Genomic DNA, 20,061 nt, shown 5'->3' with positions numbered 1-20,061 from the left:
TCACAAAAGCTAGGAAGTGTCTGAGCCAAGATTTGAACCCAGGACTTCCCAACCCCAGACCCACTTAAGTGCCCCATACAGCTTTTCTTTTACATTGTGCCCAAGCTAGCTTTTTGTTAGATAAAAATAAAATCAATCTTAATTGCTTTTGAATTCATGTTTGCCCATAATTTTGAAAAGAGGACTGGAAGAGAAAAGAAAACAAGAGAAAGGCAGAAGTCAGTCTCCTCTAAAAACCCTAGGGTCTTATCCTAAATGAAGACTCCAAGCTAAAAATGATAGGAAGCCTTATGGCTTTGATTATCAATAATTTTTAAAATAAATTTCCCAAAAAGCCAAACTAAACTAGATCCCAGGTTTCTTCTTTTGTCACAAACTTTTTAAAGAGGGAGCCAAAGGAAAGGAAATGCTCATCTGTCAGTCTGTTTCTAAGGCAACTCTTTCGAAGTTTCATTGTATTGTATCCTACTCGTATTCCTCAGATTAGGAATAATGTCTGGAGGCTGTAGTTTGCCCATCACTGCTCTAAGCTAAAAACAAGTCAGAGTACCATTTTTACTGCCTGGGACAAAGCAAACACATGGCCTCATATTTTCCTTTTCCTCTCTCCATAAATGTACCCAAGAGAAAGCCCTTGGCAGGGGTTAAACTAGGTGCAATTAGGTGGCACAGTAGACACTCCACAAGCCATGGAGTTGGAATTGAGTTCAAATTTGACCTCAGACTCTCCTTAGCTGTGTGACCGGTGGCAAGTCACTTAGTCCCTTTTTACCTCTTTTCTTCACCTGTAAAATGAGCTGGAAAAGAAAATGGCAAACTACTCCAGGATCTTTGCCCCAAAACCAAAAAACCATCACTACTATCCAAATAGGGCCACTCCAACAGCACTAAATAACCACAACAAAAGTGGGGTTTAAAGCTGAGGACTGTGACTAGGAAGAGCCCCAGGAACCTGTGTTTGGTGCTGTGCCATTTAATATTTTCATTAATGGCTTGGAACATGATAATTTTTTCTAGAATTTGAAGGAGTATTATGAGTAAGAAGAATTAGACTTGTTTTGTTCAGCCCTAGATGATGGTAGAACTAGGAGCAGTAAGTGAAAGAAGAGAAGCAAATTTAGGCTTAATGCCAAAAAAAATTTTCCTAATAATTTTAGCTATCCAGAAGTGAAGTGAGTCGAAGTGGTGGGAATCCCTCTGCTTTAAGTTCTTCAAGAAGAATTTAAGATTTTAAGAGTAATCACCTATTATGTGTATGGGTTAGACTAGATTGCACATGAGGTCCCTCTCAGCTCTCAGATTCTGTGGGAAAGAATCAAGTCTATTTCTGCTGCTACTTCTGACTTTCCATCTCCTGCTATCTCTCAGAGGCCTCTCCCCAGAAGTCCCTCCTATCCAAGTCCTGTTCACTGTCATCTGCCAGCATTCAGGTTGCTCTTTTCTTTCCCAAAGAGGTGACTCACTAATTTGCATTTTTTCCTCCATCCTGTTCCTTACCCTCATACTTGACCACTTAAACCTCACGTTGATGTTCCCTTAAATATTTTGGCTTCTAGTTCATTAACCTGCTTGCTCTAGCTTACTTTAGCTATCCATAGGGAAGGTTGTACCTTAGTTAGACCTTGCCCTCATTCCATATTTTTTCCTCCATAACTGAAAACTTTCAAATCCCCCTCACTGTTTCCTGCCTTTCCATCTCTTCCTCTGCCCCACTCCTTCTATAGCTATTCTTCATCTTCCCAAGAGTCCTCATCCTTCTCTCTTCCTGTTCTAATCCATCATCTTTGTTATAATATCACTGTTCTCCCTTCCTAATCTTGATTTGAAAAGTTGCTATTTCAGAAATGTGTTCTGCTCCATCCTCAGATCCCTTAGTTGTGTCCTACTGTCTGATATACTGCCATTCCTCCACCCAGAGTTATCTCCATTTATCTTCTCCACTTGTGCTCTAGTGAGCTTAGACAATTGTGCCTACTAGGCCCACTTCAAATTCATTTATCTAATTTCCTTTGGGTCCTAACACATTATCCTACTTGCTGAAATGTATATCCCCTCTGTCTTCTGTCAAGCATCAATTCAGGTTCCACTCTCCATGGTAAAGACCATCCATGATCTTCTAGAATTCTTAGTGTTCCCATCCTCCCCAAATAACCTTGTGTTTATTTATGGGCATCTTGCATCCTTCTGATGTAGTGGAAGCTCCTTGGTTTGTTTTTTTCAATGTATTATACCTAAGAATTTGCACAGTGCCTTATACATAGTAGGCACTTAATGTTTGTTGAATTAAATAGCTCTTCTAACTTCTTGCATTAGCTATTAACTCAGAACCATCTTAAGATCATAGAATTAGAATTAGAAGAAGCTAAGGCTATCTAGCCCCACTTTCCAGGAAACTGAGGCTATCACTCAGATGAAAGTAGGATATTTACTGAAAATTCAAGGAAATTGCTTAGTTTGCTTGTACCTGTTACATATAATTTTATTGACTTATTTTAGATTTGTATGCCAATCAGCATAAAAATGATTTCTTCTCTATCTTAACTCTTTTGCTATATGTCTTTAAAACTCTCTACTCTTCCTTCACCTGTTTCAGGTTAGTAGTGGATCCCCTATCCCATTCACAATTAAGCTTATTCAGGGTAACAGAGCACATAATGGAATAATAAAGAAATTACCTGTTATGCAGATAATTCAATTAAAAGCCACTTATTTAAAAGAACTCATGTTCTTCTTCTGCAAGTTGTGCCAACATTAGATAAAATTTTAGGTGACCCAATCTTAGTTGGTGAAAAATGCTACTTTACATGTAGAGTCCATTACTACATGTTAATAAAAGATTTCAGTACAACTTACATCATTACCTTAAGTAAAGTCTTATGCTCATCCCTATCCCTTGCCATCATTTTGGTAGACTTGATAACCCTTCTAATACCTAAACAGCCTGACCTCATAGTTTATTAATGCCTGTGATGAATTTTCTACCCCACCAAAAACACTGTCATGACTTCTGACATACAAAATTGTTCCATCTCCAGTGTCTTAAACTTCACAAGCCTATTCTCTGACAGTAGAGACAGTTGTTATTATACCTCCCGTACACCATGCTTATTCTTTGTTCTCACCAGAATCTCTGAAAGTGTGGATTAGTGTACAGAGACAGGGCTAGAAGCCAGGAAGACCTGGATTCTGATTCTGACACACATCAACTATGTGTCTATTGCTAGTCACTCAATCTCTCAGTGCTCCAGGAAACTCTCTTAATAGAAATTGCAGAAAAGATTCTCTCCTGCACTGATTGAGGTGGCTCCTGCACCTGGGTTTTCCTGTACCAATGAAATCACAACTCCAGTCCCTGTCCCCTTTGTGACTTGTTCACTTTAGTCTCTCCCTATTCTCTAGGTCTAGTTTCACTTACTTCTTTACAATTAGCCATTTTTGATAATTTGCTCAATTCAGTAATGTTTAAAAGCCCACTTATAACCATACATGGCTCAGTGGATTGAGAGCCAGGCCCAGAAATGGAAAGTCCTGGATTCAAATCTTGCCTCAGGCATTTCCTGGCTGTGTGTCACTTAACCCAATTGCCTAGCTCTTACTGGTCTTCTACCTTGGAATCAGTACACAGTATTGATTCAAAAATGGAAGATAAGAGTTTGGGGTTGTTTGTTTTTTAAAGCACAGTTATATAGTACTTGAAAGTTTACAAAGTACTTTCCTCATAACATCACTATTACATAGAAAGTTGTTATTCAGTTGTTTCACTCATGTCTGACTCTTCTTTTGGGGTTCTCTTGGCAAAGATACTGGAGTAGTCTGCTATTTCCTTCTCCAACTTATTTTGCAGGTGAGGAACTGAGGGTGAAATGACTTGCCCAGGGTCATGTCATTAGTAAGTGTCTGAGGCCACATTTGAACTCGGGAAGATAAGTCTGCTAACTCCAGGCCTGGCACTCTATCTACTCTGCCCCCTAGCTGCCCTCTATGCACATAGTACCAGCATTATTCTCTCGATTCATAGAGGCAGAACTGAGGCTTTAAGAGGCTAAATGACATAGCCCATAATCTCCCAGCTAAATCCAGGGTCCCCTGTCTCCAAGTCCATTGCTTTATATCAGAGAGGGCAAACAGCCCCCAGAGCTGCCTGAACCAGATTACAGTGTAGCTGTGATACGTTTTAACAGAATAAATAAAAATACAGTAGAACAGGGATAATGCTAACGGGTGGTTTTCTAGTAGCTAGGGGACCACAGGAATCCTTCTGCAGAGTGTAATGGCCTCTTTTCTATCCGAGTTTGACACCACTGAGCTAACTTACCTCTCACCTTAGGATTCCTTACCCTCTTGGTCTTCTGCTTTTTCTGCCAATCTGTACAACTGGCCGAGCTTGATTCCTTAAGCCCTGCCCCACCCGCTGCTAAACCTTTCTGAAGAAAGTCACAGTCAAATTGACTTCATTCATTATGTCTGTTCAGAGTAGCAGAGTAGCAGAGCATGGGCCACCAGCCTCCAGGGCAAGAAGGCCTGAGCTCAAGATGCACACTGGCTTTGTGACCTTAGAGGCGAGTCATGCACCTTGTCAGTGCCCGAGCTGTAGGGCACATACTCACCAGTGGTGATGGAGGGAATACCTTTACAAGGAGTAATGGGCTAGGGATTGTTTCATTTTTTGTATTTTTACCCCAATACCTAGCACTATGCTTGGCACATAGTAAGCATTTAATAAATGCTTGTTGGTTGATTGAATCCAGGGCTTACTACTACTTACTACTACTACTGTGACATTTATCAAGTAACTTAATTTCCTTGGTCTCAGCATCTTCATCTCTAACAAGTCTATTGGATTAAATAGACTTCGAGGTTCCTTCCACCTCTCTATTTGTGATCTTCTGAGATGTTACTGCTTTCCTTCTCTTCCTGACTGCCTTTATTAGTCCTTTGCTTTGAACCTTAAAAGGGGGGGGGGCGGGGCAAGAAGAAGGAAAATTTCTGCTATTAAGTTAGATTGAACAAAGAGAGAATACACAAGTTGAAAGGCTGCTGAAGTTCAACAAACTTATAAACACATAACATGTAACCCCCATCCAGGGTTGGAGAATACAAACATTGACTATCATATAGTCCCTGCCCTTAGGGATCTTATAATCTAATAAGCAGTGGTAGAGGAGAGCAGAGCTTTGGGGATTAAAATAGGCAGGATGGTGGTGGCCCCAGGAAATATTATGAAGAAAAAAATACAAAATATAAAGGAAAAAAGAGAAGGCTGGACACTATGAAGAAGCCCGATGATATTTTGATGGTCATGTTCCTTAATTTTTTTTTTCATCTTTGAGATCTACAAAAATTTCCTAGAGTAGGTAAATTTTGAGAAAAAGATATCAGGAGGAAGAAGCTAATTTTAGAAGTAATAAAAGGTCCTTGGATATGTGGGAAAGGATAAATAAAATGGAATACTTCATACATATAAAGGAAGATAAAAAGCTCTGCATGACTAAAGTAGAAATAAGATTATGCTTATAAAAATGATCTTTTTATTATAACTCTAAAATTTTCTATACTAACTGAAGTATTATTTCACTTGGAAACATAGGGAAGGAAAGATAAAATAGATAATGTTCAAGAACCATTTGCTCACTTAGCTCCTGAAAAGATACCTAATACTTTTGAAGAAGCAGTAAAAATACTTACACCTTCAGTTATTATTGGTGAGTAAAGATGGTAATCCTTTTTGCTTATCTGTTTGTTAAGTAAACACAATCTAATGCTGCAGCTTGGAAGAGCCAAGCTTGGCATTATAGGAATCCATATTTCTATATTCCAAACCTTGGTGTCAGCTCTCTTGTTTCTTCCTCACCTTCCCCATGTGATGAGTCGCACTACTATTTGCTCTCCCATAGTACATCTCTCTTCATTTCTTACTGCCACCACCCTAGGACAACCCCCTCATAGGCACCTGCAGTAGCCACCTAAGCAGTCATCCTACCTACACCCCTTCATGCAGTTCATTACTCCATCACCAAATTAATCTTGTTAATACAATGACCTGTTCAAGCCTAGCGTCCAGCTAAGGTTGTTGCCCTTCATAAATACTGGTTGAATTTAATATCCCTTCTCTGCTCCACTTTTCTAGTGTCTCCCAGTTACCTACTGAGTAAAATACAGGTTCCTGTCCTGATATTTAAGGCCCTTCACAAAACACCACCACCCATCTTTTCTAAATTGTCTCACACTCTTCCTCCCTACACTTGCTGAGTTCCAAAGTGAACCACTTACAGTTTCCTATACATGCCCTGTACCCAGCTCTATACCTTTATTCATAGTATTCTCTACACCAGGAATAGCCTGCAAGTCACATCTGTTAAAATAGCTACCTTTCCCTAAAAGTCTAATACAAGTACCCCCTCCTAATTTTAATGTACTTTTAGTTCCTTGGATTCACGAAGGCCCTTTCTTGACCTCTTATCCACTCATCATATATCATTTGCACCTCCCATCCCTCAACCTCTATATGAATATCTTATTGACATACTTTGCCTCTCCCAACTCCCAGGACTGAGCTTTTTTATGTAGTTTAATAAGTGTTTGTCAAAGGAATTAATTCATCCTTTTTATAAGACAGATATTTACTTAGATATTTACTTATATCATTTAAGAGATATAGAAAGTCTAGCAAATTATCCAGGAATTATTGTTTCTCTGTTCTTTATTTGTTCGTTTCCTAATACTTCATTGTGGAATGTTTTTTGAGTCAGTACAGAATAATGGACTTAAGTCCTGAATAAAGCTAAGGTAAAATGCCAGACTGTTCTTAGAATGCTGCATATACAATCAGAAATAGTGCAGTCAGGTCCTTAAGAGATCTGAAGAATACTGAGCTTGGAGAATGGAGGCTCAGGTTCCACTCCTGGCTTTGTGGCTAAATAGCTTTGTGGCCTGCCTGTTAGTTGATAGGTCATTTTATTATTCTGTGCTTCAGGTTTCCCAAATGAATTGTTTAGACTAAATGATCTTTAAAACCCTTCCTTTTGAGTTGATTCTTAGCAAAATACAAAAATTATCTCTATCTAAACTCTGGACTCTTGAAAGAGTACAGGAAGATATCAGACCAGTTTGACCTGCATTAGTTTGACATGCTGAAGTGTCTCTTTTTGAGCAAGAACTTCAGAAGGAAAAAGTCCAAAGACAAAAGATCACCATAGTATGATCTGTCAAAATATTCACTACAACAATAAACACAATTTTGTTATTTTTATCCCTTTATAAAAACTCTACAAAGAGAAATCCAGATATTCTTAAAATTTTGTTGCAAAAAATAGGGCTTGAAATAAGTAGACCACTATTTTGTTAACACAGAGAAATCTAAGACTTTAAAGTTTTATAATAATGTGATTTACAAAACACTTATTCTAGCTGTCTGAGGGCTTTAAAATGTTTCTTTCATTATAGTTGTCTAGACTTTACAGATTCTTTTTCATTGATGAAATAATGTTCAAATCAATGTTATTTTTTTTTAAGTACATGCAAGGGCAGTGAGGTGGTGCACTGAATAAAGAGCCAGGCCTAGAGATGAGAAGTCCTGGGTTCAAATCTGGCCTCAGACTTCCTGAGTATGTGACCCTGGATGAGTCACTTAAGCCCAGGTGCTTAGTCCTTACTGCTCTTCGGCTTTGAAACTAATAGTATTGATTCTAAGATAGAAAATAAGAATTTTTTTAAGATACATGCAGTTCAACAATCAAGGATTAAGTACTTACTATTTATAAGGCAATGTCTAGAACCTAGAGAAAAAAAAACTTAGAACTTTCTCAGTAATATTAATTAGCATGTCTTCCAGACACCTTCCCAGATAATCTTCCTGAGGCACAGGCCTAAGCTATGACATTCTATCTATTGCAAAACTGCCAATAGCAATCAATTTATCAAAAATAAAAAACTATCATTTGCCTCTAGTATAATATATAAATATCCTAACCTGATACTTAAAGCATTCCACATTCTGTGACTCCTACCTCTTTCCAGTTTTATTTCATTATATTCCCCTTTAGAAATTTGACATTCAAGACATATTAGACTAAATTAGCTATTCCCCAAATGCTCAGTACTCCACATCTTCTACTTTCATGTATTCATGCAAGCTGCTCCCCTTTCCTGGAATGCATTCCCTTACCATCCTTGCCTCTCAGAACCCTCTTCTCTGCCCCAAAACCTTAAGTCTTCCTTCAAGGATTAATATGAGTGCTACCTTCTCTGTGACTGTCCAAGCTGTTAGTGGGCTTTCTCTTGAGTTTTCCTTGTATTCAACTTATTTCTGTACATATATTGTGTCCATTTCTGAAGAATGTAAGCTCCTTAAGATCCAGAGCTGTTTGTTATCTTTGCATTCCCAAACCCCAACCTTGCCTTATATGTAACTGATGATGAAAGAGGAGAGAGGTGTTATGCATTTCCCCTATGATGATGAGGATGATGATTATAATCAAATATTTGGGGGGGGGGGGTTCTATTGCAGGTGTTGCTGGTGCTGGCCGACTTTTTACTCCTGATGTGATCAAGACTATGGCCTCAATTAATGAGCGTCCAGTAATATTTGCTTTGAGTAATCCTACCACAAAAGCCGAATGCACAGCTGAAGAAGCATACACACTTACAGAGGTAATGGTTGATGATAAAAGAATGCATTACATTTAGAAACAAATACAGTTCTCTGAGATTTCATTCTGAGCAGTGTATAATTTATTATAAGCAGTCTTTACCTATTTGGTTATTCACAATGCTATATGTATTAATGGAACCTGATCAGCATGGAATTTGTTTTGTTGGCATTGAACTAGATAGGTAGGACAAGTGCTCAAATATATCAATTATAAGAAAAAAATGAAAAATAAGCACATATCTAGAATAAAATTTTTAGATGTATTTTGGACTTTTAAGTAAAAGATTAGCTTCATGAATTATTTATGTGGAGTATTATTTGAATCAAATTGATCAGTTATTGAAAGCAATTCTCAAATCTCAAAATGAAATTACCTTTGGGTTTTGAATGGTTTTAAAGAGCAATTCATCTTAGAAAAAAGAAATTAGTCTCCTTACCTTAAAGGCACTCTCCATTTTTAACCTGAAACAGCATCGTCCATCCTGATCATTCATCCCATTAACCTGTGCATAATTCAGGTCAGATGCCTGCTCTGCCTCTACTTCATGACCATGAGCAGGTACTTAAACTCTGTATCTTTGCTCTTGACTTCTCAGAAATTCAGTCTCTTCCCAAATGAGGAAGATTTGTGACTACCAAGAATATTAAAATTAGGATAGAAAGAAACTTGGGTCCAGAGGTTTCAAATTAAATCTCCTCTCTCTTACTTAATGCCTCTGTGAATTTGGAAGATTGGCTTAATCTTTCTGGACATCAGTTTTTCTAAGCTAAATTGAGGGAATTTCCCAAATCTCTCCAATAACTTAAGGTCCTATGTGTTCTGAAATCTTTCTGAGAAAAGAGTCCCCCAGAAGTCTGGAGTTATTATAGCATTTAGTGGTGGTGATGTTCTGTCCTGTCTATGACTCTTTGTGACCCCATTTGACAAAGGTACTAGAGTACTTTGCCATTTCCTTCTCCAGCTTATTTGTAAGGGGGAAACAGAGGCAGTGAGGGTTAAGTGACAGCCCAGGGTCACACAGCTGCTAAGTTTCTGAATTTGAACTCAGGTCCTCCAGACTCTAGGCCTAGCACTCTATCTGTACCACCTACTTGACCTAGCTAGAAAACCTCAAATGGGTTCATAAAGAATAGGACACAACTGAATAACAACATCATAGCTTTGTTGAAGTCTGTGTAGTTTATGATGGTCACACTACTTTAAAGGATAACTTTTTAATAAATTCATTTTAGAAAGCTTTTTAAAAATATTACTCTATGATCATTTTTTAAAATGTAATTATAGCTTGTTAAGATTTTAGAAGTCTAATGCCCTCTGCTGTTTATGAATCTTTTCTTTAAAACCTTATTTAGCCTATCGTATAAGTAGGAGTTTATTTTATCATTCGAGGGACGGAGAGGAAAGAAAGTAGACATCAGTGTCATACTGTTAAAAATTTATAGGAATTAAATGATCTTAATAGAATTAGACCACTAATTATAATCAGTCACCTGCCTTTTCAGATTTTGTAATGATAGAAGTAGCAATGCAGAGTCATCAGAAACTGCCTTAACTTGTGAAAATGTGCCTGTATTATTTTAGCGAGTTGGTCTACATCCAACTTCAAAACTACCTTTACCTTTGTCTCCTGGTCTTCTTTAACACTGCTCATTGCAGATGATTCTTGAATATTCAAAGGGCTGATTATATTCATTAATTAACTAGTTTCTCACTTGTTTTCTGTTTTGATAATTAATGGTAAAATGACTCACTTTGCAAAAATGTATTTTATAAACAAGCCTGAAAGGAATATATTTCATATCTGACATTTCTTATAAATGCTACTTAGGTCAGTGGTGTTTACTGAGTTCCTCTTATTGCACAATACACAAATTATGTATAGAGTACAAACAAATTTAAAAACTTGCCTTCAAGGCAATAACAAAGTATATATTATATCATTTTCATACTCATTTCTCCTCCATTGATGTTGAAAAGCAGCAATATCATTTGGATTGTGGTATTTATTTGCCAAGCATTTTATCCTGGGTTTTCAAGTTAAAAATTAAAAGGAGAAATATTAAAAAGTTTTTTTGGATTGAAAATTAATTTTTCCAAAATTAGTCAGCAACATTTGTATTGCTTACTCTAACATTTGTATGGTTACTCAATAAAGTATAATTTTGTCCATTCTAATGTGTGAATTCATTTTTTTATGTTACAATGGATAGCTGGTATTTATTGCACTAGGAATACTGGCTTAGAGCTAAGTTTTTGCTTTTATAACTATAGGACTTAATTTGTGTGGATTCATCCTATTCAAATAAAGTTATATGGTTGTTAAAGATATCTTTAACGTGATGCTCTATTTTGTTTAAACAGGGTCGGTGCTTATTTGCCAGTGGTAGTCCATTTGAGCCTGTGAAATTAAGTGATGGGAGGCTTTTTGTGCCAGGCCAAGGAAACAATGCTTATATTTTTCCAGGTAAACTTGAAAGATATTTAGTCTCTCTCTCAGGCTTCTCTCTCTGTCTCTCTCTCTGTCTCTCTCTCTGTCTCACATAAACATACACACACACACACACACACCCTCTTAGAAAAATTGATGAGAAGAATGTTTTCATCACAAAGAAATAACCAAGGGCAGCTGGATAGCACAGTGAATAGAGTGCCAGGCCTGGTGGCAGGAGGATTTGGGTTCAAATGTGACTTCAGACACTTTCTAGCTGTGTTATTTTGGGCAAGTTAGTTAACCCCATTTGTCTAGTGGCTAGCTCTTGCTCTTCTTAGAGTCGTTACTAAGGTAGAAAGTAAGGATTTTTTAACTAATAAGTAGTTTTTAACCTTTGTTCTTCCTATGGAAGATTGAAGTATTTTTCAAATCCTAGTGATTTTGTGGCCTTATAAAATTTTACATTTGTGATCTATAATACAATACTATATCAGCTGATTAATCAAAACTAAAACAATTCAACCCATGAAAATCAAGAGTCTAAAGAAATATCCCATTATACTTTGCTTTTGTATTTATAAGCATTAGAATATGTTTAAAATAGAGCAGCATACACTCAGGCCTTTTCCCCATTAAGAAACTAACAGAGAAAAAATAACTCCATTTTTAAAAACTTTGCTATAATATGAAAAGTAATGCCATCAACCACCAGCATTCAAATTATAGACAAGAAAGTCACCATTTGGGTGGAATTAATAAACAGGGAAGCAGAAATGTTTTCATACTTTGGTTGTAATCTTCATGCCACTCCATTATTTCGTTTGCAATGTTGTGGACTCCCTAAGCATTAGCTCTATCATATTCAAGAGCACAATGCCTAGAGTCTGTTGGGGTTTTTTTGCTTAATTGTTTTTTGTTTTAATGGAGGGCATCATAAAATTATACTCTGCTTCATAAGATTGTTGTGAAGATCACTGAAATAACATAAGTAAAGCACTTTGTACTGTGTGTTGTTATAAGTATAGTCTCTTATAACAGTGTGTATACATGTGAACTGTAAAGTACTATGTGAATGATTACTGATAGTAATTATAATACATTTCTGCAATAACATTAAAGCTATATAATTTCATTGTTTTTTTTTTGCCCAGGAAATACTGAGCTAGAATTAAAAACAAAAAAAAGTTTTACAACAAAACTGAAAAGCCATTAAACTTTTTAACCAAAGTGGAGGGGAAAAACCCCAAAGCATATTTATTTGAATTATTCTCACCACCCTTCCTTATGTTACCATGAATACCTAATTTAACTGTATATCTCTTACCTTGCTGCCCTCAAATGAGCATTTCCAAACTTAGCTAGGCTAATAAGATTCTTAGATCAGTTCATCATAAGCTGCTTCAGTGTCTTTTCAGCTTGATAGTTCCTACTAAGGTTGCATTCCCCTGCCATAGCCTTTAGCAAGGCATGAGGCAGGCACTGGAGACAGAAACAAAGTAGCAGGAAGCAGTACAATAAACTCCTCAGAAATTCCTCCAAACAGATCTAGAAAATGCCTGAGGCTGAATCTTCATGGAGAAAGAAATCCAAAACAAAGTTACAAGTTATTTTTTCAGCCAAAGTTGGCATGGAAAGAGTCTGACCAGAAGCCCCTCTCCAGGAGCATGCCAACATGGAGAGAGGCTGAAAACAGATCCCAGACTGCTGTGGGGACATCTTATCAGGGACAAGTCCCAGTTGGAACTATCCAGTTCCAACTCAGATCCAAGCAGAGATGAGGGAAGCTTCCTCAGACCCTTATTCCACCATAGGTCTAATGTGTACAAAGAGAGGACAAGTTCAGAAGTAAGCAGCAGTGGTTACTGCTCTGCCCCCTGCAGAGGCATAACCAAAGTCTCAGACCAAAGGAGATCCAGCAATTGTATCCCCCTGAACCAGCAGAGCTTTCCAGATTGTTAACAGGGATTGAGTCCAGTAACATCTACTGTTGCTCAAATCCAAGTCCAGGTTAGGAACTTGCAGAACTCAAAACATGGCAAGGCATCAATCAGACTTTGGTTGAAATCAGCCTTCTTTGGGAACATCAAGAATTTGCATCCTGAACTATGCCTGAGATCCTAGAATAACCCAAAATTCAGTATCCCCAAGAAAGTAGCAACAGTACTGTCCCAGACCTTCTCTCCAGAAGTTTACAAAGCCTAGTCCTAACATCAAGTCTGTAGTCAAGAAGTAGACTAAAAGAATGAGCAAACAAACAAAAAGACTTTCACCATTAAGAGTTGTAATGGTGATAGGGATGCTCAAGACACAAACCCAGAAGAAGAAAATGATTTCAAAATCCTGATAAGGGAAAGTTTAAAAAAAAGCCACCTTGTACATAAATTCAACTAGAATTCTTGGAAGAGATGAAACAAGAGTTAAAAAAAAGTTTTCATTAATAAAATAAGAGTGCTAGAGGAAAACAATTGGAAAACAAAAGATAACTATAGAAGAAAAAATTGTAAAGAGAAGTAATAGCTTAGCACAAGAAGTACAAAATCTTGTCTAAGCAACAAGCTCCCTGAAAATTATAATAGATCAAATAGAAACCAGTGATTCCATAAAACAACAAGAAATAGTCAAAGAAAGTCAAAAGACAAAAAAAAATTTTAATATATCTCATAGTAAAAAGAACTAACCTGAAAAACAGATTAAGAAAAAAAATTTATTCTGACTAGCTATTGCCAAAAATAGAGCCCAAACATCATATTACAAGAAAACTCCCCAGTTCTCTTGGAAATAGAAGGCAGAGTTCACTGGTCATCTCTAAAAGAAGTCCCAAAATGAAAATTCTCAGGAACATTATAATCAAAATCCAGCAAGCAGCCAGAAAGAATTCAAGTACTGAGGTCCTATAGTCAAGACCTCCCACAATTTCACAGCTGCTACTCCAAAGGCACAGAGAGTTTAGAATACAATATTCCAGAAGGCAAAGGATATAAGTTTATAGCCAAGAATAACTTAATCCACAAACCCATGGTTGGATGAAAATGGACCTTAATGAAACAGAAGATTTCCAGGGATTCCTGATGAAAAGGCCAGAGCTGTACAGAAACTCTGAAATTCAAAGAATAGATTTAAGACAAACATGTAAAAGAACACAATGATCAAGACCTAAACAAGGATCACTGCTTACATTCTTATGTTCTAATATGGAGAGATGATATATGTATCCCAAATGAACCCTGTCATCATCAGGGGTCCACAGGAAAAGTCTAAATAGACAAAGCCTGGAAGTGGTTCTGTTATATATTGATGAACAGAAGAGAAGGGGGAAATAGCCATACATGGATGGGGGGAGAAGGAAAAGAAAAGTTGGAGAAAATTGTCTCACATAATCAGGGTGCTATTGTAGGTATTTTTGTAAGCAAAGAGATCACCTTAACTTGAATCTCACATTCACCTGAATGAGTCAAAGGACAGAAAAACACACATGTGCTCCCACACACAGGTATTGAGGAGGAATTAAAAGGTGGGCATAAGAGAGGGATTAATCCTAAACAAAATAGGATGTAACATGATGTTTATAGCTCCTTTAATGTAGCAAAAAAAAAAAGAAAAAAAGAAAAAATCCGACAGCATACCTATAAATGGGGGAGTGGCTGGGTCATTTAGGAGAAGTGATTAATGCTCTAGTGCTTAAGAAATGGTGATGGACATGGTTTCAGAGAAACCTGAGAAGACTAAAGGGAATTGATACAAATTATTCTAGTGACCAGAAATAGGAGGCATTTATATAGTGACAACAATATAGTAAAGACAAACAACTTTGAATCAATTAAGTCTGATTAGTGTAATTACCAATCTGAGAACTAATGAAACTCTCTACTTGAAAAAAAGTGAAGCACTAAAAGTACAGAATGAGAAATATTTTAGGATATGGGCAATAAGGAAATTTGTTTGGTTTAACAGTACCTTTTTTGTAACAAGTTTTTGTTTGTTTTTTGTTCTCAGTTGGGGGGATTAGAAAGGCTTGCTGATTGATTTTTTATTTTAAATACATAGCAAAAAAGAATAAGCAGGGTAATAGAAAAAGACTTTAGTTGTGTGGAAGATAAAAATAAAAAAAGTATTAATGTTATTATTCATTGCTTAGAAGTCACAGTTATATTCCTTAGTATACTTTTTTGGCTACTAGAAAATTGCAGAAAGCTTTACTAAACAATCTGTGACTACATCCTAGGATATCAAATAGAAAGCCAGCTATCAGAAGAGAACATTCTTTGGAAAGGTAAAAATCCACCCTTGTAATTTGGGATGCTTTTGCTGATCATAATGATCCCTGATTTGGGGATTTCTTAGCTCAGACTAAAATATTCATTTTTATAGCCCAGAAGACCTCTATAAGGTTTAGAATCAGTGTATGCAAGGATCCTTCATACTTAGGTGCTAATTAGGTTATGTTCCTAAATTATTTTTTTTTCTATTTGGTTGTTTATTTCAATAGTTCTCTTAGCTATTTTGCCTTTAAATTATCATCTTTGTTCAAAGCATTTGACAAGGTAGTTGATTACTTAAAATGTAGTAAAGAAAAAAGTCCAGGACATGTTGAGAATAGAAAATATCAAATACATAGAAAAGCTTGATTTGATTTTTAAAAATTAAATATATATGTACACTTCCAAGTTTTCCTCCTAATCTCAGCAACTTTTGAGTTTTCTAGAAATAGACAACCATATACAAATATGCAGCTTTCCCCCCTTTTTTAAATCTGATTCTTTTTAAGTTAGGATATGAGTATTTATATCAGCTTCACTCTCTGAAATGAAAGCTCTTTTCCCTGAATAGCAGCTTCTATTTTAACTCACCTTTTCCATTCTTGTGGCCATATTTGCCTTTTCAGGTCTACTTACTACTGCTACCAAGGCTTATTTTTCAAAACACATTATAACATCCAGCAGTATCACTTGGTTTTCCATTTATATCAAAACGGCAAGGCAGAATGGAGGGAAGCACTTGGTTTTAATATCTAGCAAGTGATTTACACATTTCCTTTAACTGATGAAGTAAAAAAAAAACAACTTTTGGCACAGTTTTATGCATATGTTTAGAAAGCTAGTTTATCAGTAATAATTACACTTGATTACTGTATGAAAACAATTTAGTTTTTATTATAATAGTAATAACACTTTTTAATTATGTGACCTTTTATAGGTTATAAAGTGCCTTCATTTGTAAAAAAGACGGTTGAGAAGAATCTGATCAAATTCAGGGGTTCCAGGCCACCTGATTACATAATAGATTGTGACTTATTAATAGAAGTTGACCTCTTAAGAAGTTCTTTGGTTAACCTGAGCAGATTATAGAGCTTTGACCCTGACATGTGGGCAACTTCAGTAGGAACTCCTAGGGATTAGCTGTGGGAGGTTCAGCCATACCTCCTGCAGCCTCTGTAAAACCAGCTCACTCTATTTCTGCTTAAAGATGCCTTCGTTCACCCCTTCCTCCCGCAGAAGCAGTAATGGGGAATGTTGACAGATGAATTCCAAGACGAATTTCCTGAACCTCGAAATTACTTGGTGACTTCGGCAAATAGTCATTCCCAAGTTTGTAACCTGACCAATAGCAATACAAATTCAGGAAGTTTATTGGCTAGTCCTCATAAGCCAGTGTCAGACCTCTGACTGAGGGGATCCAGCCCTATCCCAAGAAGAGTCATCAAAAGAGAAGGCTAATCCTAAGAGCATTTTCTCATACCTACCCTATACTACAGGAAGTCCAGAGAGGAACATTCCCAGAGATGGCAGGGCTAGTAAGCGGCAGAGTTGGAATGTGAACCTGTCATCAGACATAAAGTGTAACAAATGTTCTTTGCGCTGTATCATAATGTCTTATTAAATAAAGCATAATCTAGTAGTGAACATAGTGACATAATTATTTAACACAGCAATTCATTTTGGCTGTGCCCAGGATTTCAGGGAGTTAGCAGAAGGAATTGACTTTTGTGAGGTTTTAATTTTTTATTAACCTAAAGAAATTTCATAAAATGAAAAATAATGAATATTATTTTGTCTTATTTGGACACTGAAAGCAAAAAATTTTATGTGACATGAGGTGACTTATTCAAATAACTTATTTTAACATTTTATCCTAGGGGTGGCTCTAGGTGTAATTCTCAGTAGTGTTCGACATATCAGTGACCAAGTCTTCCTAGAAGCTTCAAAGGTAACTGATCTGTGATACTATCTGGTTCCTTTATTTGATGGTAAACTCAACTCTCTTCCCCTGTCCCCACCTCATCATTAAAAAGTTTTGAGGGCAGAGGAACTATTTCAGTTTTGGTTTTGTATCTCCAGTTTCTACTTCTATGCTTGGCTTAGAGCAGGTAAGTTTAATAAATGTTTTTTGAATTGAACTTGAACATGTGATAAATTGTTTTTCATAATGATAGAAAGAATAGATTAAATCAATCTTTCAAACAGAGTGTATATATTACCCATTGTTTTTCTGGCTTGCCCACCAGAAGGATGTGCTTTTTGTAAAATAATTTTAAAAATCATATTTCTTAAATTTTCTCCTAAATCAGAAATCCTACCACATTTTTAATTTTTATACTTTATACCTTAATTTGAAGATAATTCATGATAGTATAAATTAAATATACATTTTTCCATTTGAATGTGGAAAAAATTACTTTAAATATATAGCTGATTTTCCTTGAAGTGTTTGGTTTACTTGAATTCCAGTCTTAAAACATAAATTCTAAGATAGGATTTGTGTTTTGAAGATAGCCACAAATGTTCATTTTGAAATCATTTTTGAAGTCTAATGGTAATTACCAACCACTTACATAGTGAAAAGAATACAGGATTTTGAGCCAAATCCTAGGTTTGAATCTTGGTACTGAGATTTGCTGTCTATGTGGTCTTAAATGAATCATTTCAGCTCTAGGTCTCAGTTTTTTTATCTGTCAAATGAGACAGTAGTATTAGATAGCCTCTGAGGTTTCTTGCAATTTCAGAAGAACTGTGACCTTTTGACGTGTTTGCTAGATAGAATTTAACAGGCAAGAATACAAAGTACTCTTTTTTTGTGTGTAGTTATGTATTTTCCTATGTCTGGGGTATTTTTAATTTATTACTGTCAGAGAACAAGCTTACAGGTTTTATTTTCTGTGATACTCTTTTTACCCTCTCATCTCTGGGATGATTCTGTGTGATTTTTAAAATGCTTATTTTTTTTTCCTCTGTAGGCATTAACAGAACAATTGACAGAAAAGGATATATCCCAAGGAAGGCTTTACCCACGACTCAGTAATATTCAGGAAGTTTCCACTAACATTGCTATTAGAGTAAGTAATAAACAAAATATACAACCTTCTGTAATGTTTATATCTATGAATCTGACTTTGTGAGAGAGTGGTCTATTAGTGAATGAACACAAAAACTAAAACCATTTGCAAGTATTCAAGATGTTCAAACTTTTAAGAACTTGGTTTTCTAAGTGAGAACAATAACACAATTAATTCTTTTTGGCTAGACATTTATACAATCAATCTATAGTTAGGCTAAATAGTAACAATTTTGAATGGTCCTGAGTACATAAGTGTTGTATATACAAATATTGTGTTATTAAATGAATACTTCCAAAGTATGTAAAATCTATTTGTTTAAGAAGTCAAAACACTCCAAGAGTAATTTTACTTACACTACTCATTTACTTTAACAAACTCTGCTTAGGAGAATGCTAATTTTAATCCAATCAGCTTCAATGATGGCCAGTTCCAAGCTAATAAAGTCTATACATTAGATTAAAATAATCCCAGGTTTTCCTGGTTAGTTGGAATAATTCTTTTATTTTCTTTTTAAAAAATTTTTTTCAAACATTTATATCTCCATCTACTCCCACCCAAATGAACAAGGAAAAGCTCATACTAAGCATATTCAATCAAAACAAATCCCTACATTGACTGTGTTCAAAATGTCTCATTTTGCCTTTTAAATCCATCAGCTAATTCATAGTAGCCACCCTTACCACTCCTGGGCCAAGGATGGTCCCTAGCCGGGATGAAAAAGGAGGAGGGTTGGGCGTGGGGCTAGCAACCCCACCCTGTAAAAACTACATCTGCTAAAGAAACTGCAACCTAAAGTAGGGGCAGCTGGGTTAGCTCAGTGGATTGAGAGCCAAGCCTAGAGACGAAAGGTCCTAGGTTTCAAACCCGGGCTCAGACACTTCCCAGCTGGGTGACCCTGAGCGACTGTGTGACCCATTGCCTACTGGTTGTGGCCCTATGCTCCTTGAATGGAGTCCCAGGATAAAAAAAAAAAAAAATCCAGCAAGAGGTGGTTAACGGGGCAGCTGGGTGGCTCAGTAGATTGAGTCAGGCCCAGAAACAGGAGATCCTGAGTTCAAATCTGGCCCTAGACACTTCTTAGCTGGGTGACCTTGGGCAAGTCACTTAACCCCCATTGCCTAGCCCTTACCACTCTTCTGCCTTGGAACCAATACACAGTACTGATTCCAAGACAGAAGGTAAAGGTTTAAAAAAAAAAAAAAAAAAAAGGAGGTATTTCTTTTTTAGGCTTCTGAATTTTCAGTTTATTATTGCTTGATCAGAATTCTAAAGTATTCAAAAGTTGTTTTTCTTTCTAATGTTATATAAATTGTTCTAGCTGCTCATTTCACTCTGACTGTAGAGGTCTTCCCAGTTTCCTATGAAACTATCCATTTCACCATCTCCTGTGGCATAATTATATACCATTATATCGATATACACAGTTTATTTCCAACCATTCCTCAATAGGTGATCACCCCCTTACTTTCTAGCTTGGGGCTGTATTGGAAAGAACTTTCATAGATAAATATACATTTGTTTACAGATGGGTCCTTTTGCTCTTTTTTTTTTTCTCCTTTGGATTGTAAATTTAGTGGTTTTTTTATCACTGGATCAGAGGGTACTTAGAGACATGGTTTCACATTGCTTTCCAGAATGGCTATACC

At 36.4% G+C, this 20,061-nt stretch overlaps 1 protein-coding gene across 1 annotated transcript in view; it reads left to right on the top strand.

Moving 5' to 3' along the window:
• The window catches only part of ME2 (malic enzyme 2), a 95,216-nt gene that overhangs the window by 60,198 nt on the left and 14,957 nt on the right, over positions 1 to 20,061 (top strand). Inside the window, exons 11-15 of the mRNA XM_044664710.1 lie at positions 5,588 to 5,702; positions 8,507 to 8,649; positions 11,013 to 11,115; positions 17,216 to 17,286; positions 18,314 to 18,412. Of these exons, the coding sequence (XP_044520645.1) occupies positions 5,588 to 5,702; positions 8,507 to 8,649; positions 11,013 to 11,115; positions 17,216 to 17,286; positions 18,314 to 18,412 (531 nt within the window). The remainder of the gene's footprint in view (positions 1 to 5,587; positions 5,703 to 8,506; positions 8,650 to 11,012; positions 11,116 to 17,215; positions 17,287 to 18,313; positions 18,413 to 20,061) is intronic.

Source organism: Gracilinanus agilis, chromosome 1, assembly GCF_016433145.1.
Source record: "Gracilinanus agilis isolate LMUSP501 chromosome 1, AgileGrace, whole genome shotgun sequence".
NCBI lineage: Eukaryota > Metazoa > Chordata > Mammalia > Didelphimorphia > Didelphidae > Gracilinanus > Gracilinanus agilis.
Note: the sequence above shows the minus strand (reverse complement) of the source record. Positions and strands in the feature narration are given on the sequence as shown.